This window comes from Anopheles darlingi, chromosome 3, assembly GCF_943734745.1.
Source record: "Anopheles darlingi chromosome 3, idAnoDarlMG_H_01, whole genome shotgun sequence".
NCBI lineage: Eukaryota > Metazoa > Arthropoda > Insecta > Diptera > Culicidae > Anopheles > Anopheles darlingi.
In genome coordinates this window covers 24782743-24808090 of record NC_064875.1, presented here as the reverse complement: position 1 = coordinate 24808090, position 25348 = coordinate 24782743, and the positions used below count along the sequence as shown (strand labels likewise).

At 48.2% G+C, this 25348-nt stretch overlaps 1 protein-coding gene across 3 annotated transcripts; it reads right to left on the bottom strand.

Moving 5' to 3' along the window:
• Nucleotides 1-1864: 1864 nt before the first annotated feature.
• On the bottom strand, nt 1865-18772 carry LOC125954298 (hyaluronidase Tab y 2.0101-like). 3 transcript variants are annotated; one of them, XM_049684471.1, is made up of 9 exons: nt 17867-17954; nt 17712-17780; nt 17125-17494; nt 14623-14915; nt 14373-14512; nt 6521-6702; nt 5681-5891; nt 2366-2454; nt 1865-2274 (listed from the first exon to the last, which is right to left on the bottom strand). In XM_049684471.1, exons 3-9 carry the CDS (start codon nt 17199-17201, stop codon nt 2163-2165), a joined length of 1104 nt encoding a protein of 367 aa, XP_049540428.1. In that variant the 5' UTR covers nt 17202-17494; nt 17712-17780; nt 17867-17954; the 3' UTR covers nt 1865-2162. The 3 variants fall into 3 exon arrangements, with proteins under 3 accessions (XP_049540428.1, XP_049540427.1, XP_049540426.1); XM_049684470.1 differs by lacking the exon at nt 17867-17954 and adding an exon at nt 18685-18772 and having other exon boundaries at nt 17125-17780; XM_049684469.1 differs by having other exon boundaries at nt 17125-17780.
• Between the last annotated feature and the right edge of the window lie 6576 nt (nt 18773-25348).

Sequence of the window (25348 nt, the reverse complement as noted above, 5' to 3'; positions counted from 1 at the left end):
AACACAGATCTAGATTGTTTTTTATGAAACCATTCAACTTCATTGTTTTTGCCTGAATGCCTTATTAAACTGTGATTTTTTCAAGAATATTTGCTAAAAAATGCTTACCTTGAATTATATCAGATGTACAAATCGATATTCTTTGGTTAGATTAGGTTAGTTTTTTCCAGGTTGCTCCGTCGAGTTTTTGTTCAATTTTATTTGTACAGTTGAAAAAGTTATGGTTTGATTGTAAATACTAAGTTAATATAATAATAAGCAAGTGGCAAGAGTTTTTATATAACGAGACTACTTGATAAATAGTTTGTAGATAAAGTTATCACATTTTTAACAGTTAAGACCAGCAGTATTTATGCTACGATGGACACTAGTTTTTGCGAAAAATGCTTGAAAGTAGCGAGGTACATGAATGAAGTGAACCTCGATTGATCTAAAAAAAAAACACACACACACACAACACTCTTTGCAAGTTCAGCATTGCTGGAAGATGTATAAAAAAAAGTTAATAGATAAATTCAGCATTGCTGGAAGATGTATAAAAAAAAGTTAATAGATAAATTCCTTCCTTGAGACCTAAAATAATAGTACTATAATAGGGTTATGAAAACCTCCCAAATAAAATCTTAAAAAATAACAATGCTAGAAACACTGGTACTAATAGTAGTGGCGCAAGGTCAAGAACATTCATGTTACGACAGTGGCTAATAGGATTCGTTCACACCTAGGCATAAGTTGTTGCTGGAACTGCCAAAAACCTGCTAATTATCGTTTTATTGACTTTTTTTAGATTTGATTTCGATAGTGATAGCTTTGCAGCGTAGAAATATAATTAGCAAGATGAGTTACTAATAATACTAATACTATCAAAATCGAACCTTATGGGCTGAACAGTTCTGTCAATATTTTGCACCTAGCCATGTACTTAGTACTAGAATACTCATACCATGGTTTGCACTTAAAGTTGTCTTCAGTTCCGTTTTTTTTTCTGAAATGAAATCCCTTCACCAATACCGTGTATCGCACGGTACGTGGCAATTGGATTTTTGAAATGCAAAACGCCGACTGGCCTTTCCGAGCAGCGAGACCACGAGACCACGCAATCGAAGATCCAACCAACATGATCCCGTCCGTACGTATGTTAATGCATGTGTGGTTGGAGCGACATCCGAGGCACTCCCATTGATTGAATTTCACACTGTCTCTTCCCGGAAAGGTGGAGAATCTTCATTCGCCACGGCCAAAGTGTACCGACGGTGTGTTTCGATGCGAAATCCTTTGTTGGATTTCCTCGGAACATTCGGAGGAGGAGCTTTTTTGAAGCCAGTTTTCGTTTCCGGGTACGCTGGATTGGATTTGAGGGTTTCCTAAATGCCTTCCAGGAAGTTGACTGTACGCCCTGATTGTACGGTACTTACTATTCGCATAATAAAATAAGTTGATGGGAGGGTGTGACTTCAAAGCGACTCGTACGTAGCATGTATGGCGTGTGGGTCCCAGGGTGTACTTGGTATTCGCAATGCCACGCCAGCTTTCGGATAAACTGTGTAAGGGAGGCCATTTTTCAAATCCATTTCCAATTTTGTACACCCACAGTGTATAGGAACCGATGGTCGCACGCGCTCGAACCATTAATCATGGCAGTTAATTATCGTCCGCCATGTTCCGTGCGTAAACGATGCATGCAGAGAAACAGGCCGAGCGTCCGATTATCGCTCGCCCGTGGTCCAGACCGGCCCCGGTGCCCGGTCGTGATAAATGTAGCCGGTACTTTTTAGGAGGCTCATAGAGAGGTTGACCTATTGCAACCGCACCGGAACGGGGGTGGGGGACGCGGAACAAGTAAGTAAATCTGGCTGCAGGAAATCAATTTGTCGGAGCAGCTGCTCTGAGTGGTGGTTAATGGTTTTCGGTCATTTTGTGCCGGCGAATTGATGGCCAAATTGGGGACGGCGGGAGCTGTGCCGAGTATTGGGAGTAATAAAAAAGAAATGAATACTAAGCAACTACCACAAGGGCAAACGCTCATTATCAGTTGTTTAGAAGCCATTTTCATTAGTCAATATTTGGTAAGGCGTAAAGTAGAATCTGTACATTGGCTTTCAGCCCGATTGGTCGTTCATTGGTTTGGGTGGCTGGTTGGTTGGTTTGGTGTGCCGTGTCCGTTAGTTGATGGCAGGATCCGGCAGGTTTTCCACCATGTAGCGCGGTTGCAGAGAGCTTAACACGGGCCCTAGTGTGCTGTCCAGGTACGCCTTAAAGTTGACACACTCTTGCCTGTGTTGAAAACCAAAAACGGGGAATCAAAATTCGATTTAAAATGTGCAGAAACGTACCATCCGGATGGATGGAAAGGAAATGGACGTACCGTGTATTCAGATCGAAGGAGCTGCCCCACAGGACGATACCGTCGGAACCGGTGCTCTTCATCGCCGCCAGCGCATTGATCCAATCGCTCTGTGAAACAAACGGACAAATGTGTAAGCCACATTGCAAATGAAGTGAAGTGTGAAGCACAAACTTTTCATATTCCAAATTCGACTATTTTACCGACCAGAACGTGCATCCGGTTATGGGGACCTACTCAGCGCTAAGTCAAATTAATCCCTCAACTTTGCCCACTACTACTCCACTACTACTGCGGTACGAGTGTCCGTTGGCTTGCGAATAGAAACAAAACCGAGTGAGCCCGTATCGGCGGTGGCCATCGTCATCATCACCATCATCACCATCATCATCATCAATGAGCAGCGGAAATGAAGTGTCAAAAAGGAGATGGCCAGGCAGGATAGGCAAGGCACAGGATAATGAGAACAAATTTGATTAAAAAAGTTGGACTATGACCTGCACTAACGAGTTGGGCCCCGATGGTCGAACACGCTTTTGTCGGGAGAAGCCATCGAAGGCGGCATTGAACTTTTCTGGAACGTACTGACACTTTTGGACCACAGCCTTCTGCGGTCGCAATGTGCTGAATGCGAACGGTTATCACCCGTATTCTTCTATTCCCCCCTACCTTACTGGCCGCACTTCGGGTTATCGGGATTTGTGGGATTAGCGACACTTGGAAGAGTATTCTTTAAACGGTTTTATCGACACTTTTTTTTGTTTCTTACGCCATTTCAGCAGCAGCAATTATGCTAAACTGCTGGATACCCGGTCTGCATGCGACAAACTCTTTGTGCGAATACGACTCAACGCTCAACGTTGTTTTCGCCTAAAAGGCATCGAGATGGAGTTTTAATGGAGACACATTCGCCAGTCGCCATGTCTCGTACACTGCCGAATTCCGAACCAAAGTCCGTACAATCGGCATCAGTAAAAAAAAAAATAAAGAAATGGTGGACCCCGTGCCCCGAGCAATCATAAGTTCCACAACTGGCCTGTTCAACTGCCTTTTTTCCCTGTTCGTATTTTTGTTTTGCTGTCAAACTTGTCCTTCGAAGAAGGCGCAGGAAGGCACCGTAGTCGGCTAGCGGAAGCCAAATTGTGCATAACCCGGTGTACGTTTCCGGCGTAAGCAAGGGAACGAGGATGGATTTGTGTTTGTTTGTTTGTTTCGCGTATCCTCGAGTGGTTCTTCGAGTTGGCAGGAGCCGGCTGGCTGGCTGGCTGGGTGGCTGGCTGTCGATTGAGATGCTGCTTGGTGCCCCCTTGTCAATGCTGATCCATACTCAATTTTAAGCCCCTTCCCCGGGGAAATTCGTTTTCTCAAGCCGAGCGAAAGCCGACCGTCCGTCCGTTCGCATCGCATGGAATTCGCATGGAAATTTTGAAGTTCAATTCTTACCCGGGGGAAAGCACCCGGGAGCGGGCGCCCGATGGGCGGGAAGGATGTGTTTAGAAAACGGAAATGAAAAACAGGCTGATTGTGCTGGGGGACGACACTCGCCGCTCCGTGGGATATTGGGGTGAAGGCGAAAAGTAAGGAGTTGGAGAAACACAAAGACAAAACCGTGCCCTAGACTTGCCGTGGCTGCACCGACCGGTATGTCACCTCGCTCGGTGCCTCGGTGCTTCGATAGCCGCCGGGCCTTCGCTTGGTGGAATGTTTTGCGATTTTATTTCCTGCGCCACACAGTGCTGAGACACCACCGGAAGCACCGCAGGGGACGATGAGAGAAATGCGAAAATAATTAAAAAGTTCCCCGTCCCACCACCACAAACGGGAGCTGGAAAATGGAAGAAAATGAACGCATAGAAAAATATGAACCCCAAACCGAACCGAACCGAACGGGCAAACTTTCACGGGGCAAACAAAGTGAAAAGGAGATGTTTTCATAATGCCTGGAGAATGCCGCCTCGTTCTCTATCGCGCGTTCCCTGGTGTGACGCGTGACACTGGATTTCCTGTTTGTGAGCTTAGTGAGCTTTATTAATGCACTCTTTGGCGTAATTCGGCCTTAACTTTGTGCCTTGTGCCTGCCGTACCCTCGGAGTCAAGCGATTGGTCTCTCGGTGAGGGAGTTCAGGGATCACTTTCACGTTTAAAACAATCTCTGGCGTTAACTGAGGAGCAGACAATTTATCCATCAACCTGCCTATGCCAGGAAGGCGGGCTGGGAGAAGAAAGCTCATCAAAAAGTTGTTCAAAACATTGACTCTGAAAACATTGAGCGTCTCGGTGGTGGCCGGGCATGTTGGAAACAGGGATTGTTGTGCAACTTGTTTGACGAATCCAGCGCATTGCAGATGAGCAACAAGTGAAAGGTGATCACCTGTCGGTCTATTCTCTACCGGGCTCCTTGTCCTGCGCTACGTTACGCTACTGTACGAACGTAATCGGAATTCTTCAGTGTGCAGTTTTAAGTTTCATCGTCAGCTTTCCAGTCAGTGGACCACCCATGGTCCTGCTAACTAGCTGCTGTGTCAGAGCGTTGGCGTTGGTCGTCATAATTAAATTTCACGCAGCTCTCTCTCTCTCTCTCTGTTCCGGCCAGATGCAAAAGCAGAGTTGCTGACGGGTGCCAAGATCAGATTAAGCGGGGAAGAAGATGCTGGCGCCATGGCGAGTCCTGCCCACTGTGATCCTGTGGAGTTTTACGTGCAATCAAATTGTCAATGACGCGTCGCCTCTAGGTTGGCTGGCTGAGATTGGCTCTTGGCTTTCAGAGCGAAGGCATCTGTCGCTGGCGGAAGTTGCATCATTCTTGGCTGGGTGAAGGTCGGTTTTCAAAGAGTAAGCGTAAGCGGAACTCCGAAGTAAAAATAATGCGAAAAACCCGGAACTGACGTTCGCTTCGCATCTGGCATGCCATTAGGTAAGTTGACACGGATGGTTGCTGAGTGAGATTGCAGCCGAACGGACGCAGTAAGCCGTTGCGAAAAGGGTATTATAGGGTAAGTGCAAGTGTCAGCCGTGACAGCAACAATGCGCACTGACAGTTGAAGGAGCGTTGCGTTTTATACACCCGTTGATTCTACTCTACTGTTTTATATTGCGTACCGGAATTGTTAAGCATTGGAAATAATGTTGAAATATGGTTCAGCTGCTGCTGCTGATACACCGTTTGATCTGACACATGGGCACTAACGGTACGGTTCGACACGTGCAACAAGTGTCGTAGGGTTTGCTCCAATTCCAGCGAAAAAGACAAATCACACTCAACGGTTCCATAAGCCACGGTCATAAACATGAGAAAGCATCCAATAATGCCGTTCCGGAGTACCGGCATGAACCTACCTCGGTCAGGTACTGTATGGTGTCGGTGTAGACGTACCGCAGATACGTCAGCACCTTGCGTTTCGCCGTCGCACCGATGGTACGTTGCGCCACCCGTACCGCTTCCCTTACACGGCCCCGGATCAGTTGTTCCCGTTCGATCGGCGATAGACTTTCGCGTAGGTACACCGAGGGAAACACGATATCCGATCCATCGAACAGCCACAGGAGGCTGCAGAAGAGAATGAAATAGAGGAGGAGAAGGAGGAGAAGGTGAGATGAAACGGAGAGGTGGTCGGCAATGAAGCGATGATTGAGTCGGGATGATCCTGGTCGTGGCTTGTCGAGCTGTCGAGAGTCGCCCGATATCCTGTAGCATTCGATAGCACTGAACTGGCCGGCCCTTGCGAGGGTCGTTAAGAGGTTTGATAGGAGTTTAAATGGTGCTACAGGTTAGGGGCAACATCAAGATAGTGCGCCAGCCAGTCAGTTGCAGGGCATGGCCGTGGAACCGAGCCTATTGTTCCTGCCAGCCGAGCGTTGGTTGATCGTGGCATCGACAGAGCCTTGGGGTCCTTGGGCGGAAGCGGAACAGGAACCGGTTCGCCACTAGAGCTGTGGTGATAATTTATTAATGTCTGCACTTTTGGGCGACCCCTCCGGGAGCCCGTACGTTCCTTTCTTTTACGCCGGTGCTGGTGCTGGTGTGGGTCGGGAGTATACTACGTTTGGATTGCGAGTTCGCAGCCATTGCCAACTTTCTGTGCCAGGAATCTGTGGATGCTCTAACGCCAGAATTGTGTACCAGAGAGTGTGTGTGTGTGTGTGTTTGATTGTGTTTGCGTGTGCGTGTGCTATTACCGGTTGTTTTCACGTTGCACTTCCGGTGAGCAGTTCTCGGTACGGCTGTTCACTCCACCGTTCATGTTGAAGCAGTACGGAAAGGCATAGTAACCCCAGGCCGCCCGAGGTCGCCGCTCCTTTGCCAGCCGTAGCGTACGCTCCATAAACTCTCGTCCTGTTGCTTCGAAGCGCCGTGTTGCCTGCAAAGAGAAGTGCCAGAGACACAGAGACACACACACACACACACACACACACACACACACACACACACACACACACACACACACAGAAATACAAGAGAAGATATAAAACCAGGAATGAAGATGAACGATGCATCCGGCTGGATACGGTGGTCTGTTTGCGATAAAGAAGGGAAAGAAGGTGCGACGAGTAATGGAAGGATTTCGAAGTTTTATGTTTCTGTGCCCCTGGGGGGGTGGGATGCCCCCCCCCCAAACGGGCTTGGATTAGAGGTACGGTGGGCACATAGGGAGTAACAAGTTCGCCGTGCGACGTTGTCGCCATGGAATAGGGGATGTTCGGTGTGTGTGGTATGTTGTGGTGCGGAACGACAGGGGAAAGGGGATGGTCCCAAAAAACCGGGCTAGATGAACCTGGCCTCCGTTGTTAGCCTCCGGAGGCCAGTCTGTCACCCTGCTGTCACTGCTGCTGCTGGTTGTGTGCACGGTTGGACCGTTTTTACGTGGAACGGTGACCTAGAAAATACCCCAAACTTGGGAGCGACCGTTAAGAACCGTTTCGCTTCTCTTGGCCTCGAATATCACCGGAAGTGCAGCAGAAACTCTCTTTCCTTTTAGGGCGTTTCGTCGTCGTCGTTGGCCATCGCTTGTCAAAAAACAATTACTGTCTGCAACGCGCAAAACGACGAAAGCTAATGCAGTGCACGGGGATGGTTCGAGGTGGAATCTCTGAATCCCAATCCTTTTTCCCTTATTCCCTACTCCGGGGGAGGGGAATTTCATTAAAACGGCTGGCCTGAAAACTGGCCCCGTCAACAGCAGCAGCAGTAGCAACAGCAGCCACCAATTTCACCAGCCAATTGGCAGCCTGTCGGTGGCGGGGGTTTTTGGAAGTTTATTTTTGGTTTCCGGCATCAATGGAGCTCCCCGTAGGAGGTGGTACAAAACTAATATCGTAAAGGATATTAATTAAATTTTATTGGATCCTCCCCTCCCGGGATGTCCACTGACCACCGGACGGACCATAACCGCTAACCCCGGAGTTGGTTAACCGAATTTTGGAGATCGAGAGAGATGAAGATAGAGCTGCCTGACGATAAAGTTGATGATTCCAGATCGTCACCGTTTGCAGTCCAAGTGAGTGCTCCATTTGGATCCAAACTTTGTTGGAGCTGATACTTGACGTTAGCGGCATCGGCATCGACAGTCACCGTTTTGACGAAAGCACTTGAAACTGGTTATTGCGCAGGACCTAAACAGCGAAGTAGTAATTACGATCGAAACAATGTAGTACGAGAGAATCGCACAGATCCATCGCACCACTACAAATAATTAGCCCTAATGCCCGGGAAGTTCTGACCCAGCAAAGCAAAGACCTGCTTTCCAGGTCCAGCATCCGGTGATCTGCCGTCGTACCGCAGTCGTCGTCCGAAAGCATCGCATCCTTTTCGGTGGTCGAGTACCTAATTAGCGTGTTGTAGTGATGTTGCCAAGTTGGTCGGCACCGGCGTGACTCAGTGCCCTACAAACCACGATTCCTATGCTGAGTGTAGGAGTGAGTGCGACTTCCGATGAAACAGCGCTATACGAGCTCCAGATCGAGCAGTTTGGTATATGAGCGCGAAAAAGACGGCTGATGAGATGGCAATACTTTTGGTCATTTTCGTCGTTTGAGTTTGAAATCTTCCCGAATTTTGTTCGATTGATCGAAATGTGAATCGAAACACACCGCGACACCGCGATTTGATTTGCCTTTTTTCGCATAAATCCGGCGATTTTCAATTAGCAAAATGCGCCTGATTGTTGTACGATAATGGAAGACCTTGTCACGAATAAATTTTATCTGCTTTTCGGTCAATCTTAGCCGTGTAATCTATTGCACCGCGGCTGTTCGCATTCAAAGAAACAGCAGGCAGAACATACATTTTTCGATGTTCCTAGCCCCAATTCTTCACCAAAAAAGTTTGCATGATGTACATGTACAAATGATAAACATTTTGCCTCTTTATCCAAGTGCGTTTACAGGCATTTTTGCCACAAAACGGCGAGGAACAGAGCTGTTTTTCTTAACATAAAAAGGATGGGAATGATGATCCGTTTCTTCTCACCGTTTTCCACGGTGGTAACGAGGCAGATGATACCGCAAAGTTTACAGATTAGGTGACGAAAACGGTGATAGAAAAGATTCCCCACGGAAGAAAGACCTAACTCCGCCCACGCCGGCAAGGAAGGGCGATCGCGTCCCTTGCGTGGGCGAGAGATGGGAAAGGGGCGAAGATCTCTTCGCAACATTTGAACGGGTTAAAGTGATGCGAGAAAATGTCTTGCTTGTGCAGTTGTCCAATCAGAAGAGAACAACAAAACAGCTGCAGAATAATCGGCAACAGCATCCGGTGCCAAGCACGAAACGCAGAATGCACAACAAAGGACAACAATCAGCGCAGGATGTAGGAACAATGGGGGAGGAGGGGTTTGCAGCGAGGAGGGCGTGTGCGCCAAGGTGTTTACTACGCGTTTATAATAGCAACCGAAAAGGGCGCTGTCGAAGAAGCCAACAGCAGAAGAAAACGATCGCGAATTGGTGTTGTTTTGACGTAATTTGATAGGCGGAAAACATGCTCAAGAATGTCGGAGTTTTGCGTTCAAAACGGCATGTTTTGATGTCGCATATTCCTGGGAAAATTCACGATAGTTTGAGCTATATTCTTCGCTAGCTCTTCTATCTTATCTGCGCAAGAAAGTGCACACAAAGTACACCAATCCAGATGCACTTTGCGCATAGCGATTGGTCAAAAGTTGTGTTGATTTGGTATCAAGGTATGATGCGTTTTAGGGTGCAATCGATTGTTCGTGTTGAGCCTGATGATCGTGTGCGCGGTTGCCAATACGCACGTGAAGCGTGACACGCATTTTTTGATGAGCAGAATGTTTGTTTTCCATTTCAATCAATGTGAATCATGATGATCATTCGAAGGCGCATTTGTGGCATTGTGAACAATTCAAAATGTGTGAACTTTTTGTCACAGCGCTCGGTCTCGATTTCACGTATTGATGTAGCGTTTGTGAACAGGTGATCATCAATAAAGAATTGGTTCAGTGCGTTGCACGTTCAAAATTCCCGTCCCAAATCCTATCATCTCCCTAACATCATTCCACTTCATACACATTCATTCATCCACATACATCACCGACAGACATACCCCGACAAACCACGACCTACGACTACGACGATGACGAAAGAGCAGACCTAGAACGGGGGAGTGAGACAAGCAGAGAAGATGATCGGCGATCCAAAATGGTGGATGGGCGGTCGAAAGTTTTTTTTCGATTTTTTCAACTACTCGAAACAACCCCTGAAAGTATGCAATTTGAAATTTTTACATGAAATTTCAGAAGGTGGCATAACCCAAAAACCAAGGTGGCATATGATAGGGGCACGAAGGTGCCATAAGAAACAAACCTCCCCAAAAAGGTTTGCTCCTTGTGCCACCTTGCAAAATTTCAAATTTGGTTTGTAGGGTGGTTTCGTTTTCACGTCTTCTCGTGACCCCGAACGGTCGAGAACTGGAGGTAACCGCGCAAATTAACAACAAAACCTCCGCTATTCTGCTGTTAGTCTCCCTTCACGAAAGGAGCATATCACAGAGCGATTGACCAATGGCCGACCCTCCGGGATGTTCCACGCGAGTGGTATTGGTCATGGAATTTGACCGCAGCGGCAATAGTGGTTTGGTTAAGGGGATAGATAGCTCAAGAGGCAGGAGACCGCTCGCACGTCCTGCGGAGAGTGAGAGACCGCCCGGCGAATTTATTTATGTCCGGCGAGAGGTTGTGGCTTTTCGATGGGGACACAGTATTGTCAGTTTTGCTGTTTCACGGGGAAGAGGGGGGAGGGGTTAGTTTTGGAATTTAAAACCAGCGGCAACATTCGCTTTCTCTCTCTCTTCGGGCCGTAACCAGGCCACATGAACTGACAAATCGTGTGATTAGACTTTGGTTCCGTCCAATGTCGAGTACGGTTCACCTTTTGACATTTGACAGTGCGGTTATGTGGTGCCGGCGTTTTCGATGGGTGCAATAAATCTTCCCGGTAGAGAGAGGGAGAGAGAGCCGGAGCTCGGGCTCTGAACGCTCGGGAACACGGACACGGAAGATCGAATCGAACACCATCAACCTCACTCGGTGCCTCGGTGTAGTAAAGGGGCGATATCGATTCCCCCGGTTGTCGGGACGTGGCGCCTTCCGGCAAGTGGACACTGTTTGACCTTTTCGTGCGTCCGTGGTTGTTGGTGGTGGAGGAGGAACAGGCGTAGTAGTAGTTAGGTTATGGTTTTTGATGGTCTATTACTGGGACCCGCTCATTAGGGGTAACATAATGAAACAATCGCCCCCTCCTAGTTGATACTGTGTGTGTGTGTGTGCGTTTTCGCTGGACGCTAGAGTCGGGGGGGAAGGACCATTTGTCCCTCGGTGCGATGGTTGATTGGCCAAATTAGGGAGCCCGGGAGGCCCGTTGTTTTCTCATTTGTCTTGGGCAACATAGGTCTAACTATTCCGAAAATTACGACCATTGTCATCGCAGTAGCCATTAGCAGTATCGCGCGTCACAGTCGGCGGTCGGCCTGTCATCGTGGTGTTTACATTGGATGATCCAAGTTTAGAAACGCCGGTTACAGGGACCACGCTGGGATCCTATGCTATAATTAATGCTCGCATCACGGGATGGGTACTCGTATCCTGGGCTACTTTTAACCGATTGTCAGCGGCGGCTATGAATAACCGATTGAACTTTCTTATCTAAAGCAAACCAAATCCGAATTGATCAGACGTCGGATGCGTTCAGCCTGAAAAGGGATGTTATTCGATCCCGTTAGGCAGCAGCAGCTGCTGCTGCTGCTGCTGCTGTTGCCAACGGATAATAATCTCTCTGATCCGGTAATCCATCTTCTTTCCGATGCTGGCTGGTTTTCCTCACCACCGGCCAGCCCTTTTCAGGACGGAAGAACTCTGACGTCTGACCTTTCGTCCTCCTTTCATCGCGCCCAGGGAGTCGCCAACGCCAATCCGTTTGATTGCGTTTGTTTTTTTGTTTTTCCTTCTTCTGTTCTTCTGTCCGTTTAACGCCTCGCCGGAAGGAGCAGGAAATGATGCTTTAAACCATTTGTGCCCCACCACCACCAGGACTATGCCCTTTCAAGATATGATTTTCATTTTCCGGTTTATTAAGCTTTCCGGGGAAACTTCTGGAACTCCCCAGGGGGGAGGGGTGGAGAAGTGGCACCAGAACCCGAATTTCGAATGCGGCCTTCGCCTGGTACCGATGCCCGGCAGCTCGTCTCTGAGGGGTTCCCGAACCTGTATCGATCGATACCCGTACGGCCAGTAACGCTGCTGCTAACTGACACAGTGAAACAATCGCACCGGATCTCGACTTTCAAGTTCAGTTCAGAGAGAGAGAGAGTGCCGCCGTTCGCCATATTTCCGTTTCATTCCAATTTTCCAGTTGGATCCTCGAATCCTCACCGAAAATCGGTCCGTTTCGTTGCCGAGGAAATGAGATGCGCGGCGGTATAGGTCTCCAAGGGTTTCGAGGCCAATGTGGAGAAGCCGTTTTCACTCGTTGGGGGCTTAGGTTTTCCTTGCTATCTTCGCTCACCGCTCACCAGCGGACGCCAGCGAACCAGCGTTTCAGTGATCGGCGAGGATCCTAACAGAATCTTGTTTACCGCCCAACAACTGGCCGTAAGTTGGTTGTGACCTTCGCCGAATTCAGGCATCATTAGCCAGCGGGCACAACCAATCGCAGCCAATGGGCCGTGTAAAAGGCCGGGAGGGACAGAACAGAAAGTAGTGGAAAGAGCTGCTGTACGTGGAGAAGTAGGTAGCTCGAAAAGAAGCTCAATAGTACCAGATAGTCTGTGTTCTGTAGCTTACTGAACGGACGTAGAATTGCATAAAAAATGATGAATTTTTAACGAAAGACCAGTTGGAGGAGCGGCACCACTTGTTTGCTGCGGCGCTGTGGTTACCATCGAATGGTCCGTTCGAAATAGGTGGAAGAGCAACAGCATGTTCCCTTCGATTGCCCCGAAAAAGGGGCCCGGTCTGGTCAATTAATTCCCTGAAGAGGTTTTTCTCATACAGCAACCCGGAATGAAAAGTTTTTTCCCGATTGAATGCACGAGCGAAGGGCGCGGTTTCGGAGTGCGTTTGGCGCTACGGATTAACAGCCACCATAAACGGAAAATGAGGGCAAAAAAAAAACACGGGTAAATCATTTCGAATTGGCAAAAAGAAATGGAATTCATTGGTGGTTGCAAAAAAAAAGGAAAGATAAAAATGGCTACTTTCAGTTTGATCCATCGATTGGAAGGGTCGTCGGAGTGCCGTTCCAGAATCGGATCCGAACTTCCGTTACTATTTCGTGGGACAGATTATTAATGTTTTGCGATGAAAAATTTTCCCGTAAGCCGTAGCAGCACCGCCGTATTTAAAGAGGATTCCACGGAACGCCATAACATACGTTGCATTTCCTCTTTTTTTTCTTTTTCAAACCATTTCCGCCGGACCCCAACACAACATGAAAGGACTTTAGCCACTCAACCCGAGCGCAACACATTACATCGCGTACTAAAGCAGAATGGAGGAAATAAATTGATCTGCTGAAAAACGGTTTATGCGCTACACGAACCCGAAAAAATACACGAAGAAGAGGAAGCGAAAAAGGGAGGAAAACATATTAACTGCGGCTTTCGCCTCCCGAGAAGCGCAAAAAAAAGAAAAAAAAACTAGAAAAAAGGGATCCAGAATATACTTATTACGGGGATCCTTAACCGGGGATCCTTAACCGGGGCAAAGCACCCGGAAGTAAACAAATCACCACGTGCAGTTCGAAATTCTCTTCCTCTTTCCACCCTCCCCTGCTCCCTTTACCGACCTCTCTTCCGTCCCGTGGGACCACACCCTTGACCTTCGGGATCCACCTCCGGGGGGGGATCCACGCCTGATTGGCGCATATTTATGAGTCCGCCCTGGCTTCGCTTCTCAGCTCGAAACCTCATCGTTAGACTGGGGACTGTGGGCTCCAACGCTTTCCAACGCTCATTTATTATCCCTTTTTACAGGTTTGACCAGAGAGGGTACCGAATGGTGGTGGTCGGGGGGTGGTCGGGAAACGCACCGTTTCCGCGTGCCCGACCGCTTCGCTCCCACCCCTTCACTGATGACGTCGATGATGATCGCCATTTTCACCCGATTCACTCCGGCGTTTGGGAGGGGAAGGAGGGAGGGGATGATGGGAAATGGGATTCTGGCAATAAAGAAAATTTGGAAAGGAACAGAAAGAAAGAAAGAAAGAAAGAACGGGAACTTTTGGCGGGGGGCGTGTGTTTTGTTGTGTTTTGTCCGCCAGGCGGGCCACAAAACAAAGAAAAAGCGGTGAGCGTCGTGGTTTAAGTGGTTATCTATGGTTCGGTTGTTTGGTGAAAACGAATGGGACGGAGCTGAAAGCATTCTAATGGTCGTCCGCACGTCGTCATCATCGCAAAAGCTCGAACCATTGTTGGCCACTTAGCGGTCGCCGACGTTGACGACGTCCTCGACATCATTATCCTGCCTCACTCGAAAAGGGAAATGGAAGTGGAGTAAAGGGTGGAGAGCTGGTTGCTTACCTCACGCTCGAGCCGGCTCGCCGACCAGTACGGATGGCGGTCCTTTTCGATCTTCATCGACAGATCCTTGTACGGTTGCAGTGAGCCAAAGTTTTGCCGATAGATTGGCCGCCAGGACTCGAAATCGATGACACCGATGCCTGCATATGTAACCATTGTCAACGCGTTGACAGCAGTCGTGATTGGACGCGAAATGTTTGGTTAGATCAATCGGTTTCTACCGATTCCACGGCATGGCAGGCGTACTTACCGCTAAAGTTCCGATCCGGTATCAGCTCGTCCAGGTGACGTTCGAACAGTTCTAGATGCTCGGTCAGGTTACCTTCCTGCGGTACGCCACCGTTACGCTTGTACAGCGTCTTGGTGGACGGTTTCTCTAGCAGGGCCGGAAACTTGCCCGGATCGTACAGGATCGAGACGGCATCACCACGGAACGTATCGTTCGCGTTCTGCAGCACCGTGTAGGTCTGCCCGATGCCACTAAAGTCCATCCCGTACTGGGTGCACATGAACGTCGGTATGTTCCAGTACACTTCGAACGACCTGACAGGGAGCAACAAATAAGATTATAGGCGAATCGCGTAATTTTTCGACCCTGTCTCAACAGCGATGATGATGCTCATTTTTCAACCATCTCCAGCCGAAGAAAAAAAAACGGCATCCTGGGGCTTGTGATGATTGGTCCTAGGACCCTGGTTTGCTGAAAAAGGGGCCGTATTCTAATTCCTTCTGACAGCTGTCGGTCCTTGGGACATCATCAATCATACCACGCGCGCGCCGGGAAGTGGATGAAAAATGGAAACAAACGCGCGATCGAAGGCGCAAGGTTTTGGGGTGTTACATTAGTTTTGAAAATCCGTTCGCACAGTTGCGCGCACCATTGTAACCTGTTGCTCGATGGGAGGGGGGCGCATTGGATTGGGGATCGAGCGGAAGATGAAACTTGACAGCCATTGTCGCTCGTCGCAGCTGAAACTCGGCAGCAAATAATTTGAATTTTGAACCATCATTCTTCATTACCACCGGGTTTTTGGGGAATGCGATGTCTGCCAGTAGTCGGTACACGATTTGGAGTTAATGTTCGATTAGTTTAGTGACGCTATAGTTCAATAGATGTGTAGTTCCTAGAACCACCATCAACCGGCACCGTTTGTCCATGGAACGCGGCGTGGTCGTTTGATTGGATCTAATTTTGGGGACCAACAAATCCTGGAGGCCTTCTTCAAGAGAATTAATCTGTGGCATCTTACGACACCCACGGCCATTGGAGTCAGTGAGTCAGGCTGTTCCTTCGTTCCCCATGATTGATGTGAACGATTTAACTGAGGCGAAGGCCTTCTCCCCTCCACCCCCAGCCCGAAAGCTAATTAGACAACGGGCTGGGCAACCTACGCATCGCTTGCGGCGGTGGTAGCGTCGTACGGAACGGAAACGAGCGAACAGTCAGTGTTACGCTGGCCGGTGCATTAATTTATTATTAATTCCGGGTTGTCTAATTGTGCCAAATTTAGTTCAATTAGTGAATCATAATCCAGCGTCGACGACGGGACGCGTTAGGCTGCTAGATGCGGTGATTTATTCGGGGAATCCTTGCGAAGGGATGGGCTGCTGTCGGCGCACACGGGATATAAACGGGATCTGCTTCGTTCTTTGAGATTTAATTAAACGTTCGTTGGCGTTCCCACACCGCAGCCCGCCTTGTGCGAGAAGGAGGAGAAGGAGCAAGAGGATTTCTTGGGACGAGACCTTGTAGATACGAGTATACGTAGATAGAGTGCGCTCCGGTCGGTTCGCGCTTGCCTTTGACGGTCTACATGGTGTCGATCGGAAACAGTAGTGTGTTACAGTGTGGGGCGATCCCAACGTTGGCATTAGTGATACGCGAATGAATAGACTCGGAGACTGAGAGGTACAGAGCCATGGTTCAAGAACTAGTACGCGGGAAACTGTGGCCAGTCGGCGAGGGGTATCCATTTGGAGAAAGGGACCAACTTCTCGTGAGTTTACATTATGCATGCAGCTATGCAAAGTATCCTTTCCACGAGCGATTGCTGCTTCTGCTGGCGGTGCTGGTGCCCTACATGTGATAAGACAACAGCTGGGGCTCACAAGTTTTCTGGTGTGGCACTCTGGTGGTCGTGTCTGTGTGTGTGTGTATGAAGTTTGACAAACTAACTAACCATTCGCTGGTGGAAAGTGAACGAACGAAGCTTTTGCGGGCAGGGAGGAATGTTCTGCAGACACTTCCCGTTGAGAAAGTAGAACAAATGGGTTCCAAATGAATTCAGAGCTCATCAGGGAGCTGCACCGCACCTTGAGAAGGCGAGGTATATCCCGAAGATTGAATGGGAACTGAATGTTGAATGAAGTGTGATTGCGTGAATGAATCTTGGTTTGCCGTTCCAGACCGAGTCTTCGCTGTAAGGCGGCCGAAGAGAATCCTGATAAGATGCTTTTGTATTTTTTGTGGAACTTCCTGAGGAACCTACAAAGTCGGAACTTGATTTCTGGTATACCAACTACTGTACTGTCCACCTGACATGGTTATGCTTCTGTTGGACGTCCAGTTCAAGAATGCTAGTTAATCAATTGTTTCACCTTAAATGGGAGCGCCTAGAGGTCCTTGAGTGATCTTCGTGTGGCCCCAAATTAATGACCATCATGTAGCGTCGAGACATTGCTTGATGTGTCCTATCCCAGGTGATCTATGATGTTTCATAAGATGATCTTTCGGGTTCACATTATGACTTACCAAATACACGCTACCCCTTGAAGTAACACCAATGTCCTCAGTATCCAGGATGTCGCTGCAGTGGCCATTTGACGCATTTTGTTTGGCAAACTCTTCCGCAGAAACTTCACGATAGCAGCACTTTGCTACAAATTATATAAATTATCACTTATCCCACGACGTTAGACGACGTTGCGACGATAATACAGTGCAGTTAACGCTAATGAATGGATGCTAATGTGCTGCAGAGATAGGGCCGTTCGCGTCGTCTTGTATCCGTTTTGTATACTCCGCAGTGCGAGATCGTTTCACAATCACGTGAACTGCACTGAATCGTTATCGTTAGCCACTAGCCACTTAACCGACACGCCCGGGTACAACGGTCAACTAGCTGTGGATACAAACGGTGCGTAAGGTTATATCTATTGGCCCCTCTGTTTTGCCTTTAGCGCCGTGCCAGACCAGATTGACTCAATTGATTCGGTTCGGGCCGCAGTAGTTGAGCCGGACGATGGTTTTGACGTGAACCAAACTATCTGTCATCGAGTCACACGCTGTGAGGCCGGTGGGCATCCTTCGGTATCGGTCTTATCACACTGCACACTCACAGCACTACCACTTGACACTACGGAGCGACACTTGAAACGGAGCGACTACTACGGTCTAGAGGGTTGCATCTAGAAAAGAAACGTACACGTACAGTAAGTAAACACCCGATAGCGGCCACGACGGTTTCGACGGACAGTCCCGTTGAGAACGATACCGATGGACGAGACGAGCTGGCGCAACAGCAGCTGGATTCATCATCTTTCTCCGACGCGCAAGACGTCCAATCGGTAGCGAATCGGTTAGGTGACTAGCGCAACCGCACGCTCGCACTCGAACTCGTATCCAGCGACACCGACGACGACAGTGACGACGACGACGACGACGATGTCGCTCCATTGATCGGTTTTGCACACTTAGGCTGCGCTGTGCGGCCACCAGAGGTTGCATATTTAAAATCCATTAGCCACCGCGTCGAAGTGGCCACGGGGAGGTCAGGCCAAGGGGGTGGTCCGGGAGAGATGGATCGCAGCACACACACACACATACGTACAGAAAGGTTTGACACCCTAGTGTCAAACCGGGGCATCCGCAAATCTTCACGCGGGCAAGCCTACTGCGTAACGCCTGCATCGCACGTGCCGGAATAGGGCACGCACACCGAGCACACCGGGCACACCCGAGGGTACTTTCGTAGGGTCTATCGTTCTAGATTCTAAGCACCAACCCAGCACTGCACGCGTTGGGCCACCATTAGAATGCGTCCACGCGGTTCCCCGCACTCTGTCGCTGTCACTGTCCCCGCGCTTCTCGTCTGTCATTTTTTGTTTTGTCTGTTTTTTTTCTGTATGGCCTGCCACTCACTCTTCGATACCGACCGCGATCGTGTCTTGATCGTGCCTCGCTAATTAAGTTCCAGTGTGCCCAATTACTCCTCCTGCCCTTGCCGCATTGCACTGCGTTCTTCGTTCCGTTCTCCCTCACTAGCGACAACACCCAACACACACACACACGGTACACGGTTGATGAACTTACACAGCAGCTGATGGAACGGTTTCCAGGGCAACGCAATGACTGATCAAACGAGCAGCAAACATTGAGCAGCTGTACAACGCGACAACTGCTGCCACCGAAAAGCAAGTGACAACGACTAAAACTCAACTCATCAACGCCCAGAGTGTCACACATATTAATGAAAACAAAAACAAAAACAATTGGTTCGCACTTGGTTCGGAGTGCTTTCGGGTGGGAAGAAGCAAACAAACAATGGTGGCGACAATACACAACGAGAACTGTCACAGACAAACACGCGGCTCGCGGATTCGAGTGCTTTGTCTCGTCGGCACCTTGTGGTTCGCCATTTCCGTGCCGTGCCGGGTGGTTCTGCCCGGGGGGCATTCCGAGGCAAGAAGCTGCAGAAACTACCTCGTACGGTGATCGAGGTGACCGTACGGTGGAATTACGAAGTGCAATTGAGCCTCGAGGGCGCATTGTGATCGACATTGTGATAAGCGATGACAAAGGGAATGTCACATTTCCGGAATGCTGGACTGATCGAGGCAGTTGAACTTAACCTTAACGTTTGGGGCACAATTCGCAATCGACAAGCAAATATTTCGAACGGAATGCGGTGGGTTATACTTAGAACTCAGGAAGCGAACAGAGACTTCCAGCTACTTTAAGGTACCCCTCGTGAATACCTTACCGTTCCCAGGGGGGTGATTCCACTGGAAGGATTCAACTTTATTAAGCAGCAGCGCTGCCAGCAACTTGGCTACCATGAACCATGAAGTGCATTTTGCAAATGTAATCTAACATTTATGCTGCTTACCGCCTGCTCGCCAGCCGTTTGCCTTTTAGTTTGTTTGTTTGTTTGTTTTCCCTTCACCGCACAGCAACACAACACAACGCTTCACGCTTTAACGGCAAAAAAAGTGGTTGCTTTCTCGAGTTTGCTGTTGTTGTGTGGTCTCTCGGGGGGGCGAGGCACGGCTGTTCGGCTGATTCGGCGGCTAGTGCGCGGAGAAGTGCAAGTAGCAAAACACACAAATGCAAGAACGCTGGCTAGCGTCTGGCTAAGAACAACATCGGCGTGCGCAGCGGAAGGAAAGAAAGTTAAATGTGCCGGTGAAAGTAAACGCGGCAAAACATGCAAACCGAAAAGCATACAAAACATGAACTGGGCGAGCAAACAGAAAGCAAAGAAAGAAAAGATATGCACGAAAAAACGAAGCAAAACGTGATGGCAATGTGGCACGGCTGGAGAAGGCGTGATGACGTCAGTTTAGCTGGAGAGTCAGACAGACAGGCTGGCACTTCTGGCTGGCGCACGGTCTGGTAGTGCCTCGCTGTAACTTAACTGATGCGGTGTGATGCACACAAACAACTCATCAACCCTCGGGAGCTCGGTTTTTCAACAACAACAACAACAACAACAAAAATAACAACAACAACAACACTCCTCAGCTTTCCTCCCTAACCTCAAAATGTAGTCGGCTGGGGTTTGCAGGTTTTGCTCCCTTTTTCGCTCCAGAACACCGTGGCCGTGAGGTGCATCACCGTTATAGAGATATGGAAGTACAGGAAGCTACGGTGCGCGCTCGGAACAAAGCACTACCAGCTACCAGCGGTAACCATGGTGAGTGTTGTGCACCGCTTGCACGGCCTCCCTGAAGTATGATGGTTCCCCAGCGGCCGTGCCGTGGCCCTGGTGGTTAGTGCCGATGACTCACCGAGCATGCGAGAGAGAGAGAGCGAGACGGTTCTACACAAATTGCATCGTAAATATGATTAGAATCGCAACCGGGGCGGTGGGTTGATCGTGAGCATCATCGTGGAGCGCGGAAAAAAAGATAAAATGATTTGCACGCATGAAGGGTGTAGGGGGCGGTTAAAGGGTGCGCTTCAACAGTCACGCTCGCCGTTTATTTGCAGCGATGTGACGTTCTGCCAGTTTGACATAAAAACAACACAACCCAATGGTTTCGATGGCAACCCTGTGTGTTTGGGATGAGTTTGGGCGATTAAATTGAATTAGCATGTGCGTTGAACGCTTCAAAGCCTTCTCTGGGGGAAATTTTAAGCGAATTCCGATGACTCCACATCTGACCGATATCGAGTGCTTCCTGAAAACCCCTGGGGACCATAAGCGGATTATGCGCATCTGGTTGCACCGTGCGCACCCGATAGCGCTAGCAAAGCACCCCAGCGAGGAAGGGGTTGTAATGGTGCTGGTTAATGCATTTCATAAAGTGCCAAAAGTGAATGACTAATAAGTGAAATGTGTTCCTGGCGGTACCCTCGGCTGCTCGCTTGGCCCTCCGTTGGCACTGTTTGAACCACTCATTACCATTCAATGAGCTGCGGCCGGCCGGAAGCAGGACTCCAGCAGGGAACCAGTAATCAGTCCAGCCCACAAATTAGGTGACACACGCACACCAATCGAAATTCGATAATTGGTCGGCCGATAAGGCTTAACGCCCTCCACCCCCGTGCGTGTCTGTTAGCATTTGAATTCAATTACACTGATTGCATGCATATCCGGTGCAAAACTGGTTCGCCAACAACCGGATTGTGTGTGTGTGTGAGTTACAAGCGTTAGAACATACTGTTTAGATCCGGCTGCCTGCCTGCCGTCTGTTTTAGTGCGAATGCGCGGCGATAAGGATAACCCGGAAATCCGGTCCGGTTTCCACCAAACGGTGTAATTGAATTTTGAAAACGGCTTAATCAACACTTCTTTTTCGCGTGACTTAATGGGGGGAGGGGGGCTACCATCCAGGGGCTTATCTACTGTGGGAGTAAAGTGGGTTTTATGTGGTGTGAATAGTGCATACCATGTTGCCAAGGACAACCGGAACGGCGTAGGTCTAGCCGGGGGCGTTGTGGCCGTTTTAGAGTGAGGATTTCGTCGGATTACTGGAGGATATGCTAGCCGTTGCTCTCTGCTTTGAATGATTTGCATCGCGAAGAGGATGTGGTGGCAGCTTACCTAGTCCAGTTTTACTTTTCTCTCTATTCTAAGCCGTCATGTGGATTAGATTTGAGATTGAAATTAATTACTGCTTCACGTAGTATGTAGTAGCATATCTCGTTGCGGCTAAAGATGGTTTTCGATATTTCGCAGAAATAAAGTGCAGATTGTGTGATGTACTGGGTGTACATGCTACGTACTGGGTGTACATGCTTCGCTTTACTACTTAAATATCGCAATCCGCAAATCCAATTGGTGAATGAATGAATGAACTATGAACGGATGTAAAGTTTTTAAGCCCAGCAGAACTTTATGGTTGGCTGAAATTGTCGAACAGTCGTGTTTTTTTTAAACATATATAAGGACGGACGAGCCGTATGTTTAAATAGTCGTGTTGAGAAAGACAAAAAAGTATAGAATTTTTCAAAATTGTTGATGGAATAATAAAATAATATTTGACTGTAAAAGAGTAGCAAAAGTACATCAATTTGGTGCAGTATAAACTCACGAGAAATGACAAGAAAGATCACGAGAAATGACAACTGTCTTCTCCATCATTTTAAAATCTTTTCTTTTATGCGTTAGTTAATCATCAACATACGCAACCTGTCAATAAGAATGTCTCAACATAAATAATCCACGGACCATTCCTTGGATCAGCATCAACCTGTAAACTTGATTTACACCAAGTTGAATGTAAGTGTAGATCATTATAATTTCGATGCATGAGCTCAACCACACAGAACCAGCGAGCAAGTTTTTGTTAAATACAATGTTTGCTTGATTTTTTACCAAAAAAAAAAACAAGTTGAGTATTATTCTTCCTATGCTTTCCATTTTTGTAAAGTTTCTACGAAATCTAAAATATTGCTGTTTGTGATAATCCCCAAGAACCATTTTGGCACAGTTTAAGTAAACTTTTTGATAAAAATCAATATTTGCTGGTTGCGATCATCCCCAAGAACCATCAGTGGTTTTTAATTTACTTCAAGAAACTAAATTAAACTTATAATAGTTTTGCAAAAAATAAAAAAAACATTGCACATCTATACAACTGAATATCGGTACTAGCTTGTATTCGAAAGTATATCGTAAATCGATTTTTAAAATACTACTGCGTATCAGAAGACAAACTAACCGACTCCTTGAATGCCCTTTAATAAGTGTACATATTACTTTTTAAGACTCTAGATAGATTATTAGATAGATGTAATTTTATTACTTTTAATGGAAACTCTAGACTGCTTGCACATCGCATAAAATGGCGGATAATAAATTTCATTTCAGTTTTCGTTTCCAGAAAGCATATTTATAACTTTTCTGAAATTGCAATCACACCAGGGCAAATGTTTAATACTTATATCTATCCGTTAATTCCTTTGTTTCAATTTAATGTTATCGAATTGAAACCAAAGGAAGAAAAGCAACACTTTTTCCACAAAACTGCTATCTAACCATTGGACCTAGTGCGGATGCTGCAAGAATATTTACCGAGTGCCTAAAGCCAGAAGCCAGCAGCCAGAAACGGAAACGGTTTTTATGCACATGCACAAGTCACGGTCACCACACGAATGCACCGTTCCAGAATGCAGGCGTAACCAGCAGTGGACAACCACCGTGAGTAAGGATCCTATTGGTAGGCGGTCCTGTTGTAACCGAGAGTCTGCAACGATCGCCGGCTTTTCACACACGCGCGGTACCACGTCAACCCAACGAACCGTACACCGAGCAGTCACTGAGCGGGACGTTTGGCGTTGGATTATTATTTATAAGCCTCGGGAGGGCCCCAACCGTCTAGCTAGTTGAGCGTCGAGTCATTTCCACGGGGCGTCGATGACGTCGAACCCCTCCCGCACAACACGCCATTGGTGTCATTTAGCCTTTTTTTTGCTGCTGCTGCTGCTGCTGTTGGTGCTGCTTCAGGCGAAACAGTTTGTGAAAACGAATTTGGGTGGAGAGAGAAATGAATAACAGAAAATTCGATTCCGAGGTGCGGGAGCAACATATAGGGTTGCTCCACATTGAGAACAAAAAAAAAAACCGAAACACTCGCGAGCTTTCGGTATGTAATGACTTTTTGGTGACGCGGGTCAAAGCTAAGGTCAGATAAGCTGCTTGCAGGCTGTGGCAACTATTGCCCCAAAACGGGGGTGTAATGTGAAACGATAACTATCGCGTGTACCATACACCGTGTATGCTCCATTTCAATGTCAAATAGCACACTATTTGAAGTGCCCTTTCCGTTGGCCCTGCAAGGGCTATAGACTTCAACTGGACTGGATCCATCCACCCAGGGGCATGTTGCATAGACTCTGGGCGCTTAATTTTCGTTTTAAGAAAAGCTTTCCTAGATTCTTATTATGTTTGCAGAACAGCTAAAGTATTTCCAACTGTTTATAACGTAACTATTTGTCAACTATTTCTGTTCGGAACTACAATACTTTGCTGACGATTGGCGAAGATCCTTCGACATGCAGCCATCTGCCGGAGGTCGGATTTCCCCTCTTATTACGGACAATTTCCATTCATCGTATAGCATGTTGCAACCACCGCGCTAGAGGCCACACACACTTGTCACACAAGGGCCAATTGGGCGCCGATTTGGTTATGACCTTAGGGCAACGCTTTTTTTCTGTTTTTTTGGAAGCAATCGAGATGCGGGCCCCTGGTTTCAGGTTCAGGCCGATTGATGAAACGAACGTGACGTTACCGATTAAACCCGGGTCTGTTCGGGAGTGGCTTTTTTTTATGGACCATCAGAGGGTTGAACATTAGTCGCCCCATGTGGCGTCGTAATTGAATTATAAATCGACGAACAGATGATACGAATTGTGTCAGGGTTGTTTGACGTGTTGGGTCCCGATTCGGCCTTCCAAGGCCAAGATCAACACGATACAATGTAACGATGGTAACGCCAAGCCAATTGACTTAACCACTCTTCGCATCGCTTCTCAGTAATCGAATGTCAATGACCCAGTTTCCGCTCACCGCTAAGTCATTCCAGACTGGAACGGTCCAAACGGTTTTGGTCTTTGGAAGTCTTTGCCAAAGTTTGGGCGCATAAACTCATAAAGTTTTTGGCGGCCACCCAGGCCACAACCGAGCAGCCCAACCATGTTGCTTCCGGCCAAAATGTCGCTGTCGTCGTCGTCGTCGCTGTCGTTCTTATCTGTCGTGCTCGGTCGAGGTAAGGTGAAGGCCCTTGCCGTTCGCACTCACACTCGGTGAGCGCGCGCGAAAGCGCAACGCGGAAGGAAGGCTCTGCTGCTACCGTGCGGTACCGGAGACAAAGTTCAAAGCGCCCTGTAGCGCGGAGGGGGTGCAAATGTCCCCCCCCCTGGCTGGATCGAAGCGTTTTATTGACACCTGCTTTTAATTACGGCAAGTTTCGTTGCTCTGTTTTCTCTGTGTCCGGTTTTTATGCTTTTATGCGTTCGCTCAACCGAAGGAACCGCTCGAGGGCGAGGGCCCGCCGGTCCGTAGCGATGCGCAATCAAGAGCGCTTGGCATGGCACCGTACACCGCACCGCATCGCACCGCAGCTCGGCTATTCGGCTATTTTAATGAGTCTCCGAAGACAGGTGATAAGCGCCTGGTGTTGGTAATTATGTGTCACAGCACCGAAATCATGGGCTCTGCATCCGTACGGTAAGTAGGTTTACTTTTGGAAGGCAAACTGTTTGCTGCTCGGAGCCAGCCAACCAGTCAACCTGCCAATCGGCTTGG